The sequence below is a fragment of the Somniosus microcephalus genome, chromosome 2 (assembly GCF_052327205.1).
Source record: "Somniosus microcephalus isolate GS21.2 chromosome 2, FLI_Smic_1.0, whole genome shotgun sequence".
NCBI classification, from domain to species: Eukaryota; Metazoa; Chordata; class Chondrichthyes; order Squaliformes; family Somniosidae; genus Somniosus; species Somniosus microcephalus.
The window spans coordinates 152,961,412-152,980,833 of record NC_140988.1 but is presented as its reverse complement, the minus strand read 5'-3'; the positions used below and the strand labels follow the sequence as shown (position 1 = coordinate 152,980,833).

Genomic DNA, 19,422 nt, shown 5'->3' with positions numbered 1-19,422 from the left:
TACCCAAGCTCCGTGAATCTTGTGCTCCTGCAGTAAAAGTCAAAAGCTGATGTTAAAAGACCTCTTAAGTGTCTCATAACAAGCAGTTAATAACTTGAATGAGGTTGCATGCCTCTGCCAATCGGGTCCGTGTCGCGCCTTCAAAGCTGCCTGAGTTAAATGCACAAGGCGGCAGGATGATGGCATGTTCCCAACGTGCTCACAATTTCCGGGATTGTTACTGCCGACCCGCCCCCAAACCGACATGCTCGGCAACGGCAAAATTCCAGCCACGATGCTTGTCTACTATCTGACTATAGCATCATTGCTCAGTTGAACACTAACAAAATGACACTGATACTGCATTTCCACTGCAGCTACCAGTCTCAGACCAGCAGTCGCAGTATGGCTTCCAGCCTGGCAATACCCCATTTATACTGTGTGGCTGGAACTCCAACTCTTCAGCTCAAGAGAGAGCTCTGTGCACACATGAATGGAAACACCTGCACTCTGCCAACAATTATATTAACTGCAGATGGATTTATAAAGTGTCCCAGAGATCCTAAGGATCCCCTGAGCACTTTTGTAGTCCAGTTTGGCATTGCTCTAATGTTGCACTCCTTGTAGTGCTAAACTGAAGCTGTGTGAGACAGCCTCCTCCAAGGAGTCGCTCATCACTTCTCTCTGGACTCAGGTCAGACCCGGCTTCTGGATTTTACTGCAACGTTAGCATTGCTAATGTTGCTGTATCCAAGCACCCTGAAAGTGCTTCAACTTTGAATGGAAAAACTAACCACCATTTTCCTCAGGTGCGTAAATTTAGAACCATTTCCTGTCGCAAAGTGGAATGATGTGACATTCCATCTTAGTGAGGGGCAGAGAAGGAAAACTTGAGGTAACTGGTGTTGCTCCAGCTGTATTCTATCCCCTTGCTAGGTGATCATGTTGCACCATTGATCTCAGTTGAAGAAAGTTCTGTGGGCCACACCACCCTGTTCTCCTAGCTGCAGGATAGATGTAGAGTTGCAAACACCTCCTGAAGGGAGAAAATAGGGATAAAAATGTAAGTTTTCTTTTTAGTCTTGCTGACAGTTGAAATAAATGTTGAGTCCTCCTTTAATCTATGACTGACTAATGTAATGAAATGCTGTTGCCTGTGAAGTTATCAACCCAGCAGTCTCCTTTCCCCCCCTTGTTATAGGTATTTGGTTATGGAACTGATGGATGCCAACCTATGCCAGGTAATCCAAATGGAACTGGACCATGAGCGGATGTCCTACCTGTTGTACCAGATGCTGTGTGGCATCAAGCACCTCCATTCTGCTGGCATTATTCACAGGGTGAGTATTCAGAAAAAGCAGGCAATCTCAGGCTTCAAGTTTGATTGATAGGGAGAGCTTCACATCAAAGGAACTATGCTTTGTTATGCTTCAACACCTGCACTGGTACAAGACATTGTTTTTTGCAAAATATATGGTCAATCAAATGTCTTAGAAACACATATGTCACTTTGTTTTTGTAGATTTTCCATTCAATTTAATTGCGGCAATTAGACATTTCAGATATCATTTTATATGGTCTCAGTAAAATGAAGGACGATAGTTCTGGAGAATACCCTCAATCGGTTGTTTCAATGTAATTACTGAATACACATTCAGTCTACTAGAAGTTCTGACTTTATCTCACCTGGATGTAGTGATGTTTTATACCAAATACTGAGGGCTGGATTTTCACATGTCCCATTCTATTGCGCAGGAGGCCGGTGTGTAGGGGGTTTTGGTTTGGAGTTGGTGTCTGGCCAGTCAGTCGTGTCTGAGCTGCTCCAGCCCCGTGCGGTTCGAATCGCTTCCCCTCTGATTCTGACCACCGGACTTACTTACAAGTAGTGATATAGACAAATGAGACCAGTGGTTTGGTGCAAAGAAAACAAATGCTTATTAAAAATAGAGAAACAATTACTATACAGAGAAAATCGCTATGGGTGCAACACAATTACACTTAACGGGGGAGGAGAAACGGACACATCGAGGGAAAATGACTAAAATGACACTTTAGCAATTCCCCTTAACTCCCACCCTTTACACCTATCTAGATTGTCTTGCAATGGGCCAGAAAGTTGATGCTCACCAGTCTAGGATGTTGAAAACGCCTGCTCCGTGCCCTGTTGCCTGCCGATGTTTTAGGTTTTCACCACCCCAAAGCAGAGATACCCCAGTAATTCAAACGTAACTGCGGGTATCCTACTTCCCTGGACGGGCTCTTCGTCGACAATCCTCTCGCTGGGTTGATGATACGGCAGGGCACCGGAGGCGAGGCGGGAGAGAGAGAGAGGGAGATGGCTTCCCGAGGGGCTAGTTATACCCTTCCCGGTAGCCCTTATCTCCCGCCAGATCAGCTAAATTCTTTGTCTGATCTGGACGTGTTAAAACTCATACAAAGGGTACCGATCTGGGCCCATCGATCTGGATGGCCGGTTAATCGGTTTTAAACGTTTCATCAGTGTTCCCCTTTGTCCAACTGGTTTCGTGATGGGGCCATTCCAGTCTGAATGCCCCGTTGATCATTTTGTAAACAGTGTCGATGTTCTCTAACGAAGGCCTGAAATGCAGCTAAGCTTGTCCCATTACGTGTTGAATAGGCCTTGCCTGCTCTTGATTGTTTGTGCAAACAACCTTGATGGGTTTTAATCAGTGGCCCGAATGCCACTGAGTTTGCTTCTCATGCATAAATGCAGAAGGTCTGTCTGCATTCGAGTTTCTGGAAAGTTCTTTCTCACAGTCATCAGAATCCAAGTTTGTGAGTTCAAACTGAAACTTACAGGCCTTGGCCATGAGGCTGACCGCAGCCATCTTGTTGAGCCCTGGATTTTAAACTCAGTCCAACCAGGGTTTCTTTAATAAACCAAAAGTAATTCTTCTGGGGAGACATGAAATTTGCGAATCATTTCAGTCCGCCCTAGGATACTGAAACTTGCTTGAAGTGTCCAATCAAGGTGAGCAACATTTCTGACCCCCCACAAACAACCTTCCCCTATATTTATCTATCCACAATCCCGCGACACATACATTCCCCTTACTTAGAGAAAACCGCAATGCGCGGCAGGCATCTATTGATAGAAAATATAATCTGTTACAATAATCCAAGCACGGAGGGGGTCCAATACCCCTGCACTACTTGGGACATCATAAAACTTTATTACAACACACAATCTTTAATAAAATTAACATCAGGCCAAAACAATATTTATTAAAAATAACGAACGGAAGGAACGAGCTTTATTAAAAATAACAAACGGATCTGCCATCACTCGGCAGTGATATGACACAAAGCTCACACGGGTGTTTCTTCTTCCACCCGGGCATACTGGCCCTTCCACAACCCTTTTGTTTTAAATTCTACCCCGGGACTCTTTCTCCTACACTGGACACAAACCAGGTAGAGGACGATCCCTAGCTGACAGACTACTAAAATGTGGAACGCCATTCGAATCCAGGAGGGGACCTCTATACTTTCAAAAACGTCCCACCAGGGCGGGGTCATAATATCTAAAATGTCGGCCCCTTCTGTACAGTCTTCTGTTCCAAAGTGTAGAAGCGCTTTTGTGATACTAAAACGGCTTTTAATAATTTCGTAAGGTGCTCTGGGAGAGGGGGAAATCGGGTAACCGAAATGGGCGACATATTTCTGGAGGTGGGTAAAATTCTCCTCCACAGTGAGGTGAACAGTGGATGGTTCAGGAATGGGGACAATTCGTATCTGTGCCACTTGAACTTCTGCTTCGGGTTTGAAGCAGAAGTTGCTGTCACTCACCGCGCACCAGCTGTGCTGTCCGTGCTGGTAGTGAGACGCTCCTGTGGTGACGCAATATGTCCCACCTCCTATATATGCTACCTGTGGGGGAACATGACCTTGTGCCATGGCTTCCATGGTACAATTTATAGGTTTTGCGTCAGCAGCTCTGAACCCGCATTGTGGTTTCGAATAGGTATTCAAGGGCTGGGGACACAGGATGATGTGTGCTCCCCGGCTATGGCACCCCGAGAGGTCAGTACCCGTCATAGCGTGCTCCCACTTTATGACATAGGGCGAGACTGCTGCAAAACGAATGTGTGCACCCCCTTGAATGATTCCAATGTTCTCCACCCTGTATACCGGTGCGGGTCGGGCCATTCCGCCCATGACCGGCATTCTTACAACTATCCCCATGACGGTGTGGCTGGACTGCCCACAGTCCACTAGGACTGGGTCAGCCTCAGAAGCTAACCGGAGCTGGCACGGGCTTAATGCGTTCTCAAAAGGGTGGAGGGCTGCGAGGTGTTTGTTGCTGATCCAGGAGGGGACTAAACCTTGCTTTAAATCCTCCAGATTGCTGCGGCCCTCACCCAGCAACCATGCCCCATACAGCACGCACACCTCGTTTTGCGCAGCCTGGTCAGAAGCGTTTCTGTCCTCCCTGATGAGAGCATTTACCGTCTTTGCATGTTTTTCCAGCTCCGCGATGATCTCCTTCAAATGGAGAGTCATGGCCTGGTCTTCATGCAACTCAGAACCTACCACCTTATTCTCATCAGTTAAAATACCCTTTAATTGCGTTTTTAGACCATTAATCTGGGTCTGCAGCTCGATGTCATCTAGGCTGTTGATGACCGAGGACCCCGTGTTAAAACCAGTTAAACCGTCATTAAAAACACCCCTTCTTTGCCTCCCAACCCCATCCCAAATCTCGTGGTGAGTATACAATGCGGTCTTATTGACCTCCGAAAAGTCAAATTCACGGAATTTTCAAAACATGTCTGTTAATAGGGCTTGATACAATTTGGCAGTCTCTGCGGGGCACCACGTGGGTAAGTGTACCTCAGTGAGGTTTAAAATCACCAAGGCCACCGCGTAACACACCCCTTGGTACAGCACCTGGCCTGTGGGTACTAGTACCAAGCCGTTCCCTGGTCCCTTGGTGGTGGCGGGCCACCCATCTGCTACTGTCTGTGACGTCAGGGTCGTGGGCAGGGGCCGTCGGGGGCGGGTCACTAGTTCAGTGGCATTAACCGAGATTGGGGAGTACGGGATCGCGCATGCGTCCAGGTGGAACTCCCAGTCCATCCCCCTCCCATTATTTTGCCACTGGCTGCGGAAAATGATGGAAACGTCTGTGGGGCAGACTTTCCCTGATCTCCACATACAGATGTAGATCCCCTGATCCAGTTCCCACCATTTATCCCAGCACACACTTAACCCTCCCTGGGTCCCTGTAATGGTCCTGTGAGTGTCATTCCCTAACCTTTCCCACTCTACCCTAGGGTTCCCCATGTCTTTGCTTAACTTTCTGAGCCACCACCACCTATCCAGGGGAACGTCCCCTTTACACGTCAAACATATTCTTTTGCCCACGGTGACGCTAATCCTTGGGGTGACGAGTCGTATCCTCGCGCACTGGAGGGAGGCCTCCCCATACATGAAGCCGGTCTCACTAGAATACAGGGTCGAATTGGATCCCAGCCATCCTGGCCAGCTCCCCTCGTGGCTATACGAGGTGATTTCATCCGCCTCCCGTAGACCACTTCCATCGTGTGCTAGGGGCGCTCTCTTCCCCGAGCATCCGAAGATATGATGGTCCTCGACATCGCCCCTTCTCGCGAGGCTCAGCCCGAACAGGGCGAGCAAGATTATGCCTCCGCACATTTCGAAATTCTGAAAAAGACATAAAAGCATCTAGCCAGGTTCCCTGGAGGCTCCCTGGCTCGGGGGAAGTGTGATCAGGTCCCGCGACCTCGGCTCACGTAGACAGCACTCTGGAACGGTTCCATACTTAAAATTTATAGGCTACCGGTTCCTTACATAGAATTAAATTAAAACACCCTAACTTAACCTTCTGCACATTACTTAAAATTATACTACCTAAACTATATACATCTGCCGCCCGTCTCCAGGCGGGCAGCCTAATCTCTGTCTGGGCTGCTGCAGGCTGCTCCCTGCGGCGTGGCTGCACTGATCTCCACTTCTGGTCCCTCGCAGCTTATGGCTGCTGGCTGGGGACCTCTGTCTTTCGGCTTCACCCTGACATGGGAGGCCGCCCTTTTTAACTGAAGAGCAGGTGACCATACTTTTCTGGGCTGGGGTGGCCGAGGAGACCTCCTAGGGAGTGCTACCAGTGGGGCTACCCTGGCGAGTGGACCCTTGGCTCAGGTCACAGTCCTCGCTGGCTGGGGGCCTTCTCCCTCGGGTCCCTCCCCTCCCAAACCTGAACTGGGGACGAGCAATCCCTCGTCGCCGGCTGCCGGCGGCTGAGGGTCTTCCCCTCCAGGTTCAAAACCTGGTACGGGCTCGGGGCCATCTGATTCGGGCTCCTTCTCCTTGGAATCCCATAGGAGAGGGGGAGTGGTCTGGACAAAGTGCTGGGGAACTTCTCCCTTGACGCACGCGACTGCGCCTGCATGTGCAGCCTGCGTGCGCGTCCCCGCTGCGGGCTGAGGATTTCTAACCTCGGGTTGAATCCCAGCTGCCTGTTTCCCTGCCTCCGGCTTAAACAACTTACATTGATTCACATGGAACCATTTTGTGCGCTGGGGCATTTTTACTGCGTAAACCATGAGGCTGGCTTTATCGACTATGCTATAGGGTCCCATGTACAGTGGCTCTAAACTCCCCACTCGGGCATAGTTCCTAACCATCACTTGGTCCCCTATCTCCCACTGGTGACTCTTGCTAGGCTCAAGCAGCAACCGGTTATTCCGATGCTGCTTCCCCATGCTACTTGCTGCCTGTTCATAAATCTGTTTCAGGCGCTCGAGGAGTGTTCGGGCAAATTTATCCCGATTTATCTCCCGAAGCTGCCCTTCAGTAAGAACTGGGGCTAGGACATGGGTGGGGGTCCTCATAACCCTACCGGTCATGAGTTAGTGCGGGGAATACCCTGTACCCATGGACTGGCTGGCCCGGATCCCCATGAGAACTAGAGGCAGGACCTCCGCCCATTTTTGGGGCGAGCCCACTGTCTCCTTCCTCAACTTTTCTTTAACGGTGCGGTTCATGCGCTCCACAATCCCTGAGGACTGTGGATTGTGAGCTACGTGCCACTTCCCCTTGATGCCGAGCAGCATAAGGGTGTTCTGCATGACTTGGCCGGTGAAGTGGCTTTCCTGGTCGGACACCACAAATTGGGGTAGTCCCCACTGCGAGAACACTTCTCGCACCAAGATCCTTGCAGTCCCCAATGCTGTGGCCGTTTTGCAGGGGAAGGCTTCCACCCACTTGGAAAACACGTCTACCAGGACGAGGCAGTATTTGTAGCCTCCCTGGGCGGTGGGCAGGGGCCCGATGTAGTCGATCTGGATCGACTGCCATGGTCCCTCTACCCTCCTAACGTGTCCCATGGGCACCTTCCTTCTGTGGGGGTCGGGGTTGTTTGCAGCGCACACAAGACAGCTAGCACAGAACTCGCGGACGTCTTCCCAGAGTCCTGGCCACCATCCCACCTGTTCCACCCGTTGCCAGGTGGTCTCAGGCCCGGGGTGTCTCCCTCCCGGACCCTCATGGGCCAGTTGAAGGAACTCCCTCCGGTGTTGCTGGGGTACTACCCACTGTTCTTCTTTGAACAGCATGCCTTCCCTTATGGAGAGGGCCACTGCGCCGTAAGGGCCTTCTACCTTCCTGCCCTCCACTACTCTGCTAATGACGACTTTCAGGACAGTGTCCTGGGCTTGGACCGTACACTGCTCCTAAGCTCCCTTGGGTCCCATCCCTGCCTCTAACTGCCGCCACGGGCGGCCAGCATGTCGGCTTGCTGGTTACCCTGGTTGCGGGGTTCTGTGGAGGAATGGGCTTTCACTTTGTGGATGAAGACCTCGCCTTCCTCCCCCACAGCTGCCAGGATTTTCTCCAGCAGGGGCTTTACTGTTAAGGGCCTCCCGTCGGCGGAGGTATACCCGCGATGGGACCAGATGGCCAGGTATTCCGTACACGAGTTGCAAGTGAACATGCTGTCCGAGCAAATTGTGTATGGGGTGGGGAAGATTTTGGGGTGGGTAACCACGTACACCACCGCGGACAGTTCAGCCTGCTGGGCGCTCATGGTGCTGGGGAGCTTGATCGCCAGGGCAATGTTTGCCATTGGGTCATAGACTCCACAACCCGTGAGTTGTTCGCCAGCAGATACCGTGCTGGAACCGTCTACATAGATTTCGCGGCCTGAGGGATGTATCCTGGCCCGTAAACCTGCGTTCACCTCCCATACCCCTTCTATGGAACACCGATGGGCTGTTCCAGGATATACCATATTGGCCGCGAGCTTTGGCTCGCAAAGGCCCCTCACCTTCAGATCCATCTGCGAGAGGAGGAGGGTCCAACGCGCAATGCGTGCACTGCTGACTGTCCCATCTTTAATCCTCCCGTCCAGAAGCATCTGGGTGGGTGTGTGGTGTGTGAGGAGGGTGATGGGAGAGGTGCCTGTGAAGATCAAGGATCTTTTCACAGCCCAATACGTGGCCAAAAGGTGCCGTTCGCAAATTGAGTAGCTCCTCTCCACATCAGTGAGTACTCTGGAGGAGTAGACCATGGACCTTAGCCTGCCATGCCGCTCCTGGAGCAGCACAGCACTGAGACTATCCCCGCTGGCCGCTACCTCCAAAAAGAACTCTTTCCCCCCATCTATGGCTCCTAGGGCTGGTGCGGTCTGCAAGTCTCCCTTGAGCTTGACAAATGCTGCCTGGCAACCCTCATCCCAAGACCACTCCACTCCTTTGTGTAGGAGTCGGAGCAAAGGGGCTGCTGTGGCTGCATAGTCTTCAATGAAGTCCCTGCAGTACCCCGTTAACCCTAGGAACGACCTCACACCTCTCACTGTGTTGGGGACCGGCAACTCTTGGACTGCTTCCCTCCTAGCCTTGTCTATGGCTCTCTCCCCTGCGCGGGCGGTTAGGCCCAGGAATTTAACTCCCCGCTGGCCGATCTGCGCCTTTTTCGGGTTGACTTTGAACCCCTTACTCTGTAGCAGCTCCAGCAGTTCGGCAAGTGGCGGGCCATGCTCCCCGACTGAGTCGGTAAACAAGAGCAGGTCATCCACATACTGCAGCAACTGGGTGGGCTGACTAAATTCCTTTAAGCTATCCGCCATACACTGGTGGAAGATGCTGGGGCTGTTATGGAAGCCTTGTGGCAAGCAGTTCCAAGTATACTGTTGCCCCTTAAAAGTAAAAGCGAACTTATACTGGTCCTCCCTCCTCAAAGGGATGGACCAAAACCCATTTGAAATATCCAGCACTGTGAACGTGGTCGCGGATGCTGGAATATTCCCGATGAGGTCGGTCACTGCTGCCACTGTGGGGGCGCACGCGGGGATATTGCTGTTGAGCACCCGATAGTCCACCGTGGCTCTCCATGAATTGTTCGGTTTTCTAACCGGCCAAAGCAGAGAGTTAACATGGGTGGCTATGGGCCTCAACACTCCCTGCTGTACTAAAGAGGACATGGCTGCCTCCATGTCGGGCTCTGCTTCCCTGGGGAAGTTATATTGCTTCTGAGGCCGGGCCATGGGGTTCCCGTCTACTCTGACCTCAAATCCGGTGACCCTCCTGCAGTCGTGTTGGTGCGTGGCAAACGCAGCTAGGTTAGCCTGCACGAATGCCCGAAATTCCCCCGGGACACCGTCGACCATGAGCCCGAGGTTGTAACCTTCTTTCGGCTTCACAGTACACAGGGTCCCCTTCTCTTCCTTGCTCGGGATGACTACTACACTCCCTTTTTACCCGTATTGGCTCCCCAAAGGCAATGATTGCGGAGATCCATGAGGATCCCGTGGCCCACGATGAAGTCGGCCCCTAGGATCCCCTTTCCTCCCTCCACCTCCCACTTCGCCAGAATGCATGTTCATTTGGTCCGGAGCGTCCCCAGACGGATTGAGAGCGGCTTGGAGAATGCTCCCGCCTGTTCCTTACCGGTGAACCCCGATAGAACGTATGAAACCCCGCTAGACGGAGGTGAGGTGGTGGGGTTAGCTGCCTGGATCACGGTGCATGATGCTCCCGTATCCAGCCGATAAGTTCCTTTAACCTTCTCTACCTCCATCTGCACGAGCGGTCTCTTCCATCTGTCATACTGGAGAGCACTCAGGTAGACAGGCTGCGCAGGCTCCAGTCATTGTGGGGCATCAAAGGGGGCCGAGGGAACCACCACGCCGGTGGTGGCTGCTATTTTCCTCTGGCTGGTCAGGAGGAGAGATCGTATCGACTCCAAGAGTGGCTCGATCGCAGCGGGAGGGATACCTGGCTCTGCCTTTTGGGCTGGGGCTGATGAATTCTTTCCCTTATTCTCCTTCCAGGGATTCTTACAATCCTTGCACCAGTGGCCGTCCTTCCCGCACCCGTAACAGTTTAACTTAGTCTGGGAGGGACGGTTCCCCTCCTGGTGCCACTCTTTCTTATTCTGGCCCCCAGGTTTAACCTCATGGACTTTTCCCTTGGGTTGGGGCATCTCAATACCCCTCATATTTTTAAATGCTATCGTGAGCTGGTGGATCACCATTTCCTCGGTGGTCTGGGGGCTACTGGGGTCAAACCAGGCCGCAGCCTGGGCTCGGATTTGGGGCAAGCAGTTTGTCATTAGACAATGGAGCCAGTGGGTCAATTGGACTTGGTTCAGTAATGTCCGCGCTGGCATTCCCGGGCATGCGCTCCGGTAGACTGGCCACAGCCTGTCTGCGAACACCTGCGGGGACTCCCCTGGGAGCTGTACTGTTTTTTCCACCCGGGCGAACGGACTACCGTCATTGAGTCCCATGGCCTCCAATATCTCATTCCTCAAATCCTCATAATCTTTCTGCCCCTTCTTACATTCATCAGATAGGGTCTGGAGGAGATCACTCCCCAGAGAAAACAGCAGCATCTTAGCTTGCTCTGCGTCATCGCAGTCATTAACACACGCTGCCTGTTCTATCTCCCTGAAGTGCAGAGAGGGGTCTCCCTTTTCGGTGAGCTTGGGGATGTGACTAACCATGGCCCTGAGCTGTTGGGTGCCATGTGGCACTACAAACTGATTTTGAATGGCCCCTGGGTCCTCGTCATCAATGGGCGGGCCGTACCTCCATTGTCGGAGGGGGTACACTGGTCCTGGTCCCGGCCTATCTAGCGGGGCCTGCTGTGCTTCCCCTACCACCTCATCCTCCACCTCCCCTTGCTACCAGGACTCCTGAAAGCTCGGAGCTATGGGTGGCGGCCGTGGGACCTCTGATTCCCTAGCCAACTTTGTTCTGGGTGCTGCCTGTGGGATGGTTCTGTTTGGGTTGCCGGTAAAGTCCGACTGGCCCGCCTTCGGGCTGATGAGGCATACCATGCCCTTCGCCCTCGATAAGGCCATGCCCAAGCTTTCTATCTCCTCCCTACAGGGCCCGTGATCTGCCTCCTCGAACCCCTGGTTGCAGGCTAGCTTGTATGCTGCCTTTACCTCCCTTACTTTCTCCTCCTGCTCTTTTAATTCTTGGGTGAGGTCGCAAATCGTGTCCTGCAGCCTTACCTCGCTGCTCCTCGCCTCTCTAACCTGGTATTCCAAGTGCTTCATCTTGCGCCTAGCGCTGGCTTTACTTTCAGCGGTCTGGTATTCCAGGCGCTCTACCCTTGCCTGATGTTCCCGTTGCACCTCGACAGCCCGGGCCTCCAGGCGGTCTACCTTTGCCTGGTGTTCCCGTTGCACCTCGATGGCATGGGCCCCCAGGCGCTCCACCTTTGCCTGGTGTTCCCATTGCACTCCGAGGGCCCGGGCCTCCAGGCGCTCTACCTTTGTCTGTTGTTCCTTGGCCGTCTGCGCTCTTTCTTGGCTTAACGCCTGAAGCGCCACTAGCACCTTCTCTTCCGCTAAAACCTTATCCTGCATTTCTAGGGCCAATTTCTTGAGCTTGGCAGCCTGCGCTGCTACAACACTGTCCAACACTAGGACTTGTTTCTTGTAATACATTAACCAGACTGCCTTTTCAATTGCCCTCTTATGCTGTTTACTCGCCGTCCACTGGGCGGCGGCGTCTATGGGATGCTCGGCCTTCAACATAGCGCCCACCCATTTCTCGGCGATATTGACCTTTCTACACACATAAGTGGACAACCTCTCTTCCATTGCGGTTTCTCCCTCTGCACCACTGTCTGTCATATCGCATACTGTCGCCGATGGTCCTGCCGCGGTCGCCATTTTGGTTTTGGTTTGGGGTTTGTGTCTGGCCAGTCAGTCGTGTCTGAGCTGCTCCAGCCCCGTGCGCTTCGAATCACTTCCCCTCTGGTTCTGACCACCGGACTTATTTACAAGTAGCGATATAGACAAACGAGACCAGTGGTTTGGTACAAAGAAAACCAATGTTTATTAAAAATAGAGAAACAATTACTATACAGAGAAAATCGCTATGGATGCAACACAATTACACTTAACGGGGGAGGAGAAACGGACACGTTGAGGGAAAATGACTAAAATGACACTTTAGCAATTCCCCTGAACTCCCACCCTTTACACCTATCTAGATTGTCTTGTAATGCGCCAGAAAGTTGATGCTCACCAGTCTAGGATGTTGAAAACGCCTGCTCCGTGCCCTGTTGCCTGCCGATGTTTTAGATTTTCACCGCCCCAAAGCAGAGATACCCCAGTAATTCAAACATAACTGCGGGTATCCTACTTCCCTGGATGGGCTCTTCGTCGACGATCCTCTCGCTGGGTTGATGATACGGCAGGGCACCGGAGGCAAGGCGGGAGAGAGAGAGAGAGAGAGAGAGATGGCTTCCCGAGGGACTAGTTATACCCTTCCCGGTAGCCCTTATCTCCCGCCAGATCAGCTCATTTCTTTGTCTGATCTGGACGTGTTAAAACTCATACAAAGGGTACCGATCTGGGCCCACCGATCTGGATGGCCGGTTAATCGGTTTTAAACGTCTCATCAGTGTTCCCCTTTGTCCAACTGGTTTCTTGATGGGGCCATTCCAGTCTGAATGCCCCATTAATCATTTTGTAAACAGTGTCGATGTTCTCTAACGAAGGCCTGAAATGCAGCTAACCTTGTCCCATTACGTGTTGAATCGGCCTTGCCTGCTCTTGATTGTTTGTGTAAACAACCTTGATGGGTTTTAATCAGAGGCCCGAATGCCACTGAGTTTGCTTCTCATGCATAAATGCAGAAGGTCTGCCTGCATTCGAGTTTCTGGAAAGTTCCTTCTCACAGTCATCGGAATCCAAGTTTGTGAGTCCAAACCGAAACTTACAGGCCTTGGCCATGAGGCTGACTGCAGCCATCTTGTTGAGCCCTGGATTTTAAACTCAGTCCAACCAGGGTTTCTTTAATAAACCAAAAGTAATTCTTCGGGGAGACATGAAATTTGCGAATCCTTTCAAGTGTTAATAGAAATTTATGGCACAGAAGAAGGCCATTCGGCCTATCATGTCTGTGCCGGCCGAAAAAAGCTATCCAACCTAATCCCACTTTCCAGCTCTTGGTCCATAGCCCTGAAGGTTACGCACTTCAATTGCATATCCAAGTACTTTTTAAATGCGATGAGGGTTTCTGCCTCTACCACCCTGTCAAGCAGTTAATTCCAGACCCCCACCACCCTCTGGGTGAAAAAGGTTCTCTTCGACTCCCCTCTAATCCTTGTACCAATTGCTTTAAATCTATGCCCCCTGGTTATTGACCTCTGCTAAGGGAAATAGGTCCTTCCTATCCACTCTATCTAGGCCCCTCATAATTTTATGCACCTCAATTAAGTCTCCTCTCCGCCTCCTCTGTTCCAATGAAAATAACCCCAGCCTATCCAATCTTTCCTCATAGCTAAAACTCTCCAGTTCTGGCAACATCCTTGTAAATCTCCTCTGTACCCTCTCTAGTACAATCACATCTTTCCTGTAATATGGTGACCAGAACTGTACGCAGTACTCTAGCTGTGGCCTAACTCGTGTTTTATACAGTTCAAGCATAACCTCCCTGCACTTACATTCTATGCCTCGGCTAATAACGGAAAGTATCCCATATGCCTTCTTAACCACCTTATCTACCTGTCCTGCTATCTTCAGGGATCTATGGACATGCACTCCAAGGTCCTTCTGTTCCACTACACTTCTCAGTATCCTACCATTTATTATGTATTCCCTTGCCTTGTTAGCCCTCCCTAAATGCATTACTTCACACTTCTCCGGATTGAATTCCATTTGCCACTTTTCTGCTCACTTGACCAGCCCATTGATATCTTCCTGCAGTCTACGGCTTTCTTCCTCACTATCAACCACGCAGCCATTTTTTGTGTCATCTGCAAACTTCTTAATCATGGCCCCTACATTGAAGTCTAAATCATTAATATATACCACAAAAAGCAAGGGACCTAGTACTGAGCCCTGCAGAACCCCACTGAAAACAACTTTCCAGCCACAAATCACCCGTCGACCAATATCCTTTGCTTCCTGCCACTGAGCCAATTTTGGATCCAACTTGCCACTTTCCCTTGGATCCCATGGGCTTTTACTTTTCTGACCAGTCTGCCATGTGGGACCTTGTCAAAAGCCTTGCTAAAATCCATGTAGACTACATCAAATACGCTACCCTCATCGACCCTCCTTGTTACCTCCTCAAAAATTCAATCAAGTTAGTCAGACACGACCTTCCCTCAACAAATCCATGCTGACTGTCCTTAATTAAGCCATGCCTTTCTAAATGAGGATTAATACTGTCCCTCAAAATTTTTTCCAAGAATTTGCCCAGCACTGAGGTTAGGCTAACTGGCCTGTAATTACTCAGTTTCCCTTTCCCCTTTTTTAAACAAGGGTACAAGATTAGCAGTCCGCCAGTCTTCCAGCACCACATCTGTAGCCAGAGGATTGGAAAATGATGGTCAGAGCCTCTGCTATTTCCTCCCTTGCTTCTCTTAATAGTCTGGGATACATTTCATCTGGGCCTGGTGATTATCTACTTTCAAAGATGCTAACCCCCTTAATATTTCCTCTCTCACGATGTTTATCTCATCTAATATTTCACACTCCTCCTCCTTAACTACAATGTCTGCATCATCCCTCTCTTTTGTTAAGACAGACACAAAGTATTCATGAAGAACCATACCCATGTCTTCCGCCTCCACACACAAGTTTCCTTTTTGGACTCTAATAGGCCCTACTCTTTCTTTAGTTATCCTCTTGCTCGTTATGTATTTATAAAATATCTTTGGGTTTTCCTTGATTTTACTTGCCAGTGTTTTTTTATGCCCTCTCTTTGTTTTCCTAATTTCCTTTTTAATTTCACCCCTGCACTCTCTATACTCCTCTAGTGTCAGCTGTGGCTCAGTGGGTCACACACTCGCCTCTGAGTTAGAAGGTTGTGGGTTCATAGTCCCACCCCAGGGACTTGAGCACAAAGATCTAGCCTGACACTCCAGTGCAGTGCTGAAGGGGATGCTGCACTGTCTGAGGTGCTGTCTTTCGGATGAGACGTTAAACCAAGGCCCCATCTGCTCACTCAGGTGGACGTAAAAGATCCTATGGCACTATTTCGAAGAAGAGCATTAGAGTTATCCCCGGTGTCCTGGCCAATATTTATCCCTCAATCAACATAACAAAAACAGATTATCTGGTCATTATCACATTGCTGTTTGTGGGAGCTTGCTGTGTACAAATTGGCTGCCGCATTTCCCACATTACAACAGTGACTACACTCCAAAAGTACTTAATTGGCTGTAAAGCGCTTTGAGACGTCCGGTGGTCGTGAAAGGCGCTATATAAATGCAAGTCTTTCTTTTTTCTTTCTAGACTTTCTGCAGTATTTAGCTCTTGGTATCTGACAAAAGCTTCCCTTTATTGTCTTATTCTACCCTGTGTACCCTTTGTCATCCAGGGTGCTCTAGATGTGGGAGTCCCACCCTTTTTCTTTGTGGGAACATACTTGCTCTGAACCCTCACTATAACCTCCTTGAATGCCTCCACTCCTCTGACAAGTAGCTGTTTCCAGTCCACTTTTTCTACTTCATATCTCAGCTTAGTAAAATTGTCCTTTCCCCAATTGAGAACTTTTACTCCTGGTCTATCTTTGTCCTTTTCCATAACTATGCTAAACCTAACTGACTTATGATCACTACTGCCAAAATGGTCTCCCACTGATACCCATTCCACCTGCCTAGCTTCATTGCCTAAAACTAAGTCCAGAACTACCCCCTTTCTTGTGTGGCTTGCTACGTACTGGCTAACAAAGCTCTCCTGAATGCTTTTTAAGAATTCTGCGCCCTCGATACCTTTTATTCTATCCCAGTTAATATTAGGGTAGTTGAAATCCGCTATTATTACTGCCCTATTGTTTTTGCACTTCTAATAAATTTGCTTACGTAATTGCTCTTCTATCTCCCTCTGGTTGTTTGGGGGTCTATAGTACACCCCCAGCAGTGTGATTCATTCACCATGACATTTCTGCAGCTACCGACCTGCTCAACCACACCCTCACCACCACCTTTGATGCCCTAGTTCCTATTAAAACAATTACTCTCTCTCACCCTGGCCACTCCCCCTTGTACAGCCCTCATTTCCGCTCCCTTAAGTTCAAGGGATGCAGACTTGAATGGATATGGTGGACAACTGGTTTAGCCATTCACCGCCAGATCTGGCTGGACCACATAACGCATTATCAGGTCCTGCTCTCATCTGCCAAAATTGTTCACTATTCCAGAATCATTCTGGAATGCAAAGATAAACCCCGGCTCCTATTCTCTACTGCTAACCATCTTCTTAAATCTCTCTCCCGCCTCCTCCACCCTCACCTCCGACAACAAGTGTGAGGAGCTCATGGACTTCTTTGTCTCTAAGATTGAGACCATCCATTCAGTTGCCTCTGCCACTTCCCTTCCTTCCCCTAGCCCACCGTGCAAAACTTCCTCTAAGGTTCCCCCCTGCCCTAGCCCTGAAATCACATCTTTCTCCAGTTTCTCTCCGATCTCCCCTCATGGCCTCTCTGCGCTCATCTTGTCCATGAGACCCACTTCCTGCAACCTAAACCCTATTCCCACCAAACTGCTGACCACCCAACTTCCTTTTCTGGCTCCCACGTTAGCTGACATTGTTAATGGTTCTCTCTCCTCAGGTACTGTACCCATCTCCCTCAGATCTGTGTCATCACCCCTCTCCTCAAAAAAACAACCCTTGACCCTCCGTGCTTGCAAACTACTGCCCCATCTCCAACCTCCCTTTCCTCTCCAAAGTCCTTGAACATGTTGTCGCCTCCCAAACCCGTACCCATCTTTCCCGCAATTTCATGTTTGAATCCCTCCAATCAGGTTTCCACCCTTGCCACAGTACCGAAACAGCTCTCATCAAAGTCACAAATGACATCCTTAGTGACTGTGACATAGGTAAACTATCCCTCATCGTCCTTTTTGACATGTCTGCAGCCTTTGACACGGTTGACCACTCCATCTTTCTCCAACGCCTCTCCACCATCATTCAGCTGGGTGGGACTGCACTCGCCTGGTTCCATTCTTATCTATCTAATCATAGCCAGAGAATCACCTGCAACAGCTTCTCTTCCCACTCCCACATCGGTACCTCTGGTGTCCCCCAAGGATCTATCCTTGGCCCCCTCCTATTTCTCATCTACATGTTGCCCCTTGGCGACATCATCTGAAACACAGTGTCAGTTTCCACATGTACGCTGACGACACCCAGCTCTATGGTCTCTAAATTGTCTGACTGCTTGTCTGACATCTAGTTATGGATGAGCAGAAATTTTCTTCATTAAATATTGGGAAGACCGAGGCCATTGTTTTCGGTCCCTGCCACAAACTCTGTTCCCGAGCCACTAACTCCATCCCTCTCCCTAACATCTGTCACTGTTTGCAACCTTGGTGTCATATTTGACCCTGGAATGAGCTTCCGACCACGTATCTGCAGCATAACTAAGAATGCCTATTTCCACCTCCGTAACACCGCCCATCTCCGCCCTTGCCTCAGCTCATCTGCTACTGAAACTCTTATCCATGCCTTTGTTACCTCTAGACTTGACTATTTTAATGCACTCCTGGCTGGCCTCCCACATTCTACCCTACGTAAACTTGAGGTGATCCAAAACTCGGCTGCCCGTGTCCTAACTCGCTCCAAGTCCCGTTCACCCATCACCCCTGTGCTCGCTGACCTATATTGGCTCCCCGTTAAGCAACGCCTCGATTTCAAAATTCTCATCCTTGTTTTCAAATCCCTCCACGGCCTTGCCCCGCCCTATCTCTGTAATCTCCTTCAACACCCCCCTCCCCCCCCACCGTGATATCTGCGCTCCTCTAATTCTGGCCTCTTGAGCATCCCTGATTATAATCGCTCAACCATTGGTTGTCATGCCTTCTGTTGCCTAGGCCCTAAGCTCTGGAATTCCCTGCCTAAACCTCTCCGCCTCTCTACCGCTCTTTCCTTCTTTAAGACGCTCCTTAAAACCTACCTCTTTGACCAAGCTTTTGGTCACCTGCCCTAATTTCTCCTTATGTGGCTCGGTGTCAAATTTTTAGCTTTTTAATGCTCCTGTGAAGCGCCTTGGGACGTTTTATTACGCTAAAGGCGCTATATAAATACAAGTTGTTATTGTTGATCGCCACTTTTTGTCTTCTTTTCAACCCATATGGACTCATTTGATGACCCTTCTAGCGTATCATCCCTCCTCACAGCTGTAATTGTTTCTTTAACCAATATTGCAATCCCCTCCTTTTTTATCCCCCTCTCTATCTTGTCTGAAAACCCTATAACCAGAAATGTTGAGCTGCCATTCCTGCCCTTCTTTCAGCCATGTTTCAGTATTAGCTATGATATCTTATTTCCATGTGTCCTCAGCTCAACTGCCTTATTCAGTAGACTCCTTGCATTGAAGTATATACCATTAAGCACTGACAAACTCCTTTGTTGTTTATGTTCTGGCCTTTGTTCCCTCTGCCTTCCAAACTCACTTACTAATTTTCTACCTTTTATTTCCAGCTCTGCTTCTCTCCCTTCTGAAACTACGCTCAGGTTCCCACCTTCCTGCACAGCTAGATTAAACCCTCCCCAACAGCACTAGCAAACCCCACCCCCACGAGGATATTGGTCCCGGCCCTGTTGAGGTGCAAACCGTCCAGCTTGTACAGGTCCCACCTCCCCCAGAACCATTCCCAATGCCTCAGGAATCTAAAGCCCTTCCTCCTGCACCATCTCTCCAGCCACACATTCATCTGCTCCGTCCTCCTATTTCTATACTCACTAGCGCGTGGCACTGGGAGTAATCAGGAGATTACTACCTTTGAGGTCCTCCTTATTAATCTCTTTCCTAGCTCCCTAAAATCTTCCTGCAGGACCTCATCCTTCTTTCTACTTATGTCGTTGGTACTAATATGGGCCACGACCTCTGGCTCTTCATCCTCCCCCTCAGAATGTCCTGCAGCTGCTCAGTGACATCTTTGACCCTGGCACCAGGGAGGCAACAAGCCATCCTGGAGTCACATCTGC

At 50.1% G+C, this 19,422-nt stretch overlaps 1 protein-coding gene across 6 annotated transcripts in view; it reads left to right on the top strand.

Annotated features, from left to right (window-relative positions):
- mapk10 (mitogen-activated protein kinase 10) overlaps window positions 1-19,422 on the top strand; it is a 485,536-nt gene that overhangs the window by 349,211 nt on the left and 116,903 nt on the right. For all 6 annotated transcript variants that reach the window (XM_085963726.1, XM_085963697.1, XM_085963687.1 and 3 more), the window contains exon 6: window positions 1,181-1,319. In XM_085963726.1, coding sequence (XP_085819852.1) covers window positions 1,181-1,319 — 139 coding nt within the window. The remainder of the gene's footprint in view (window positions 1-1,180; window positions 1,320-19,422) is intronic.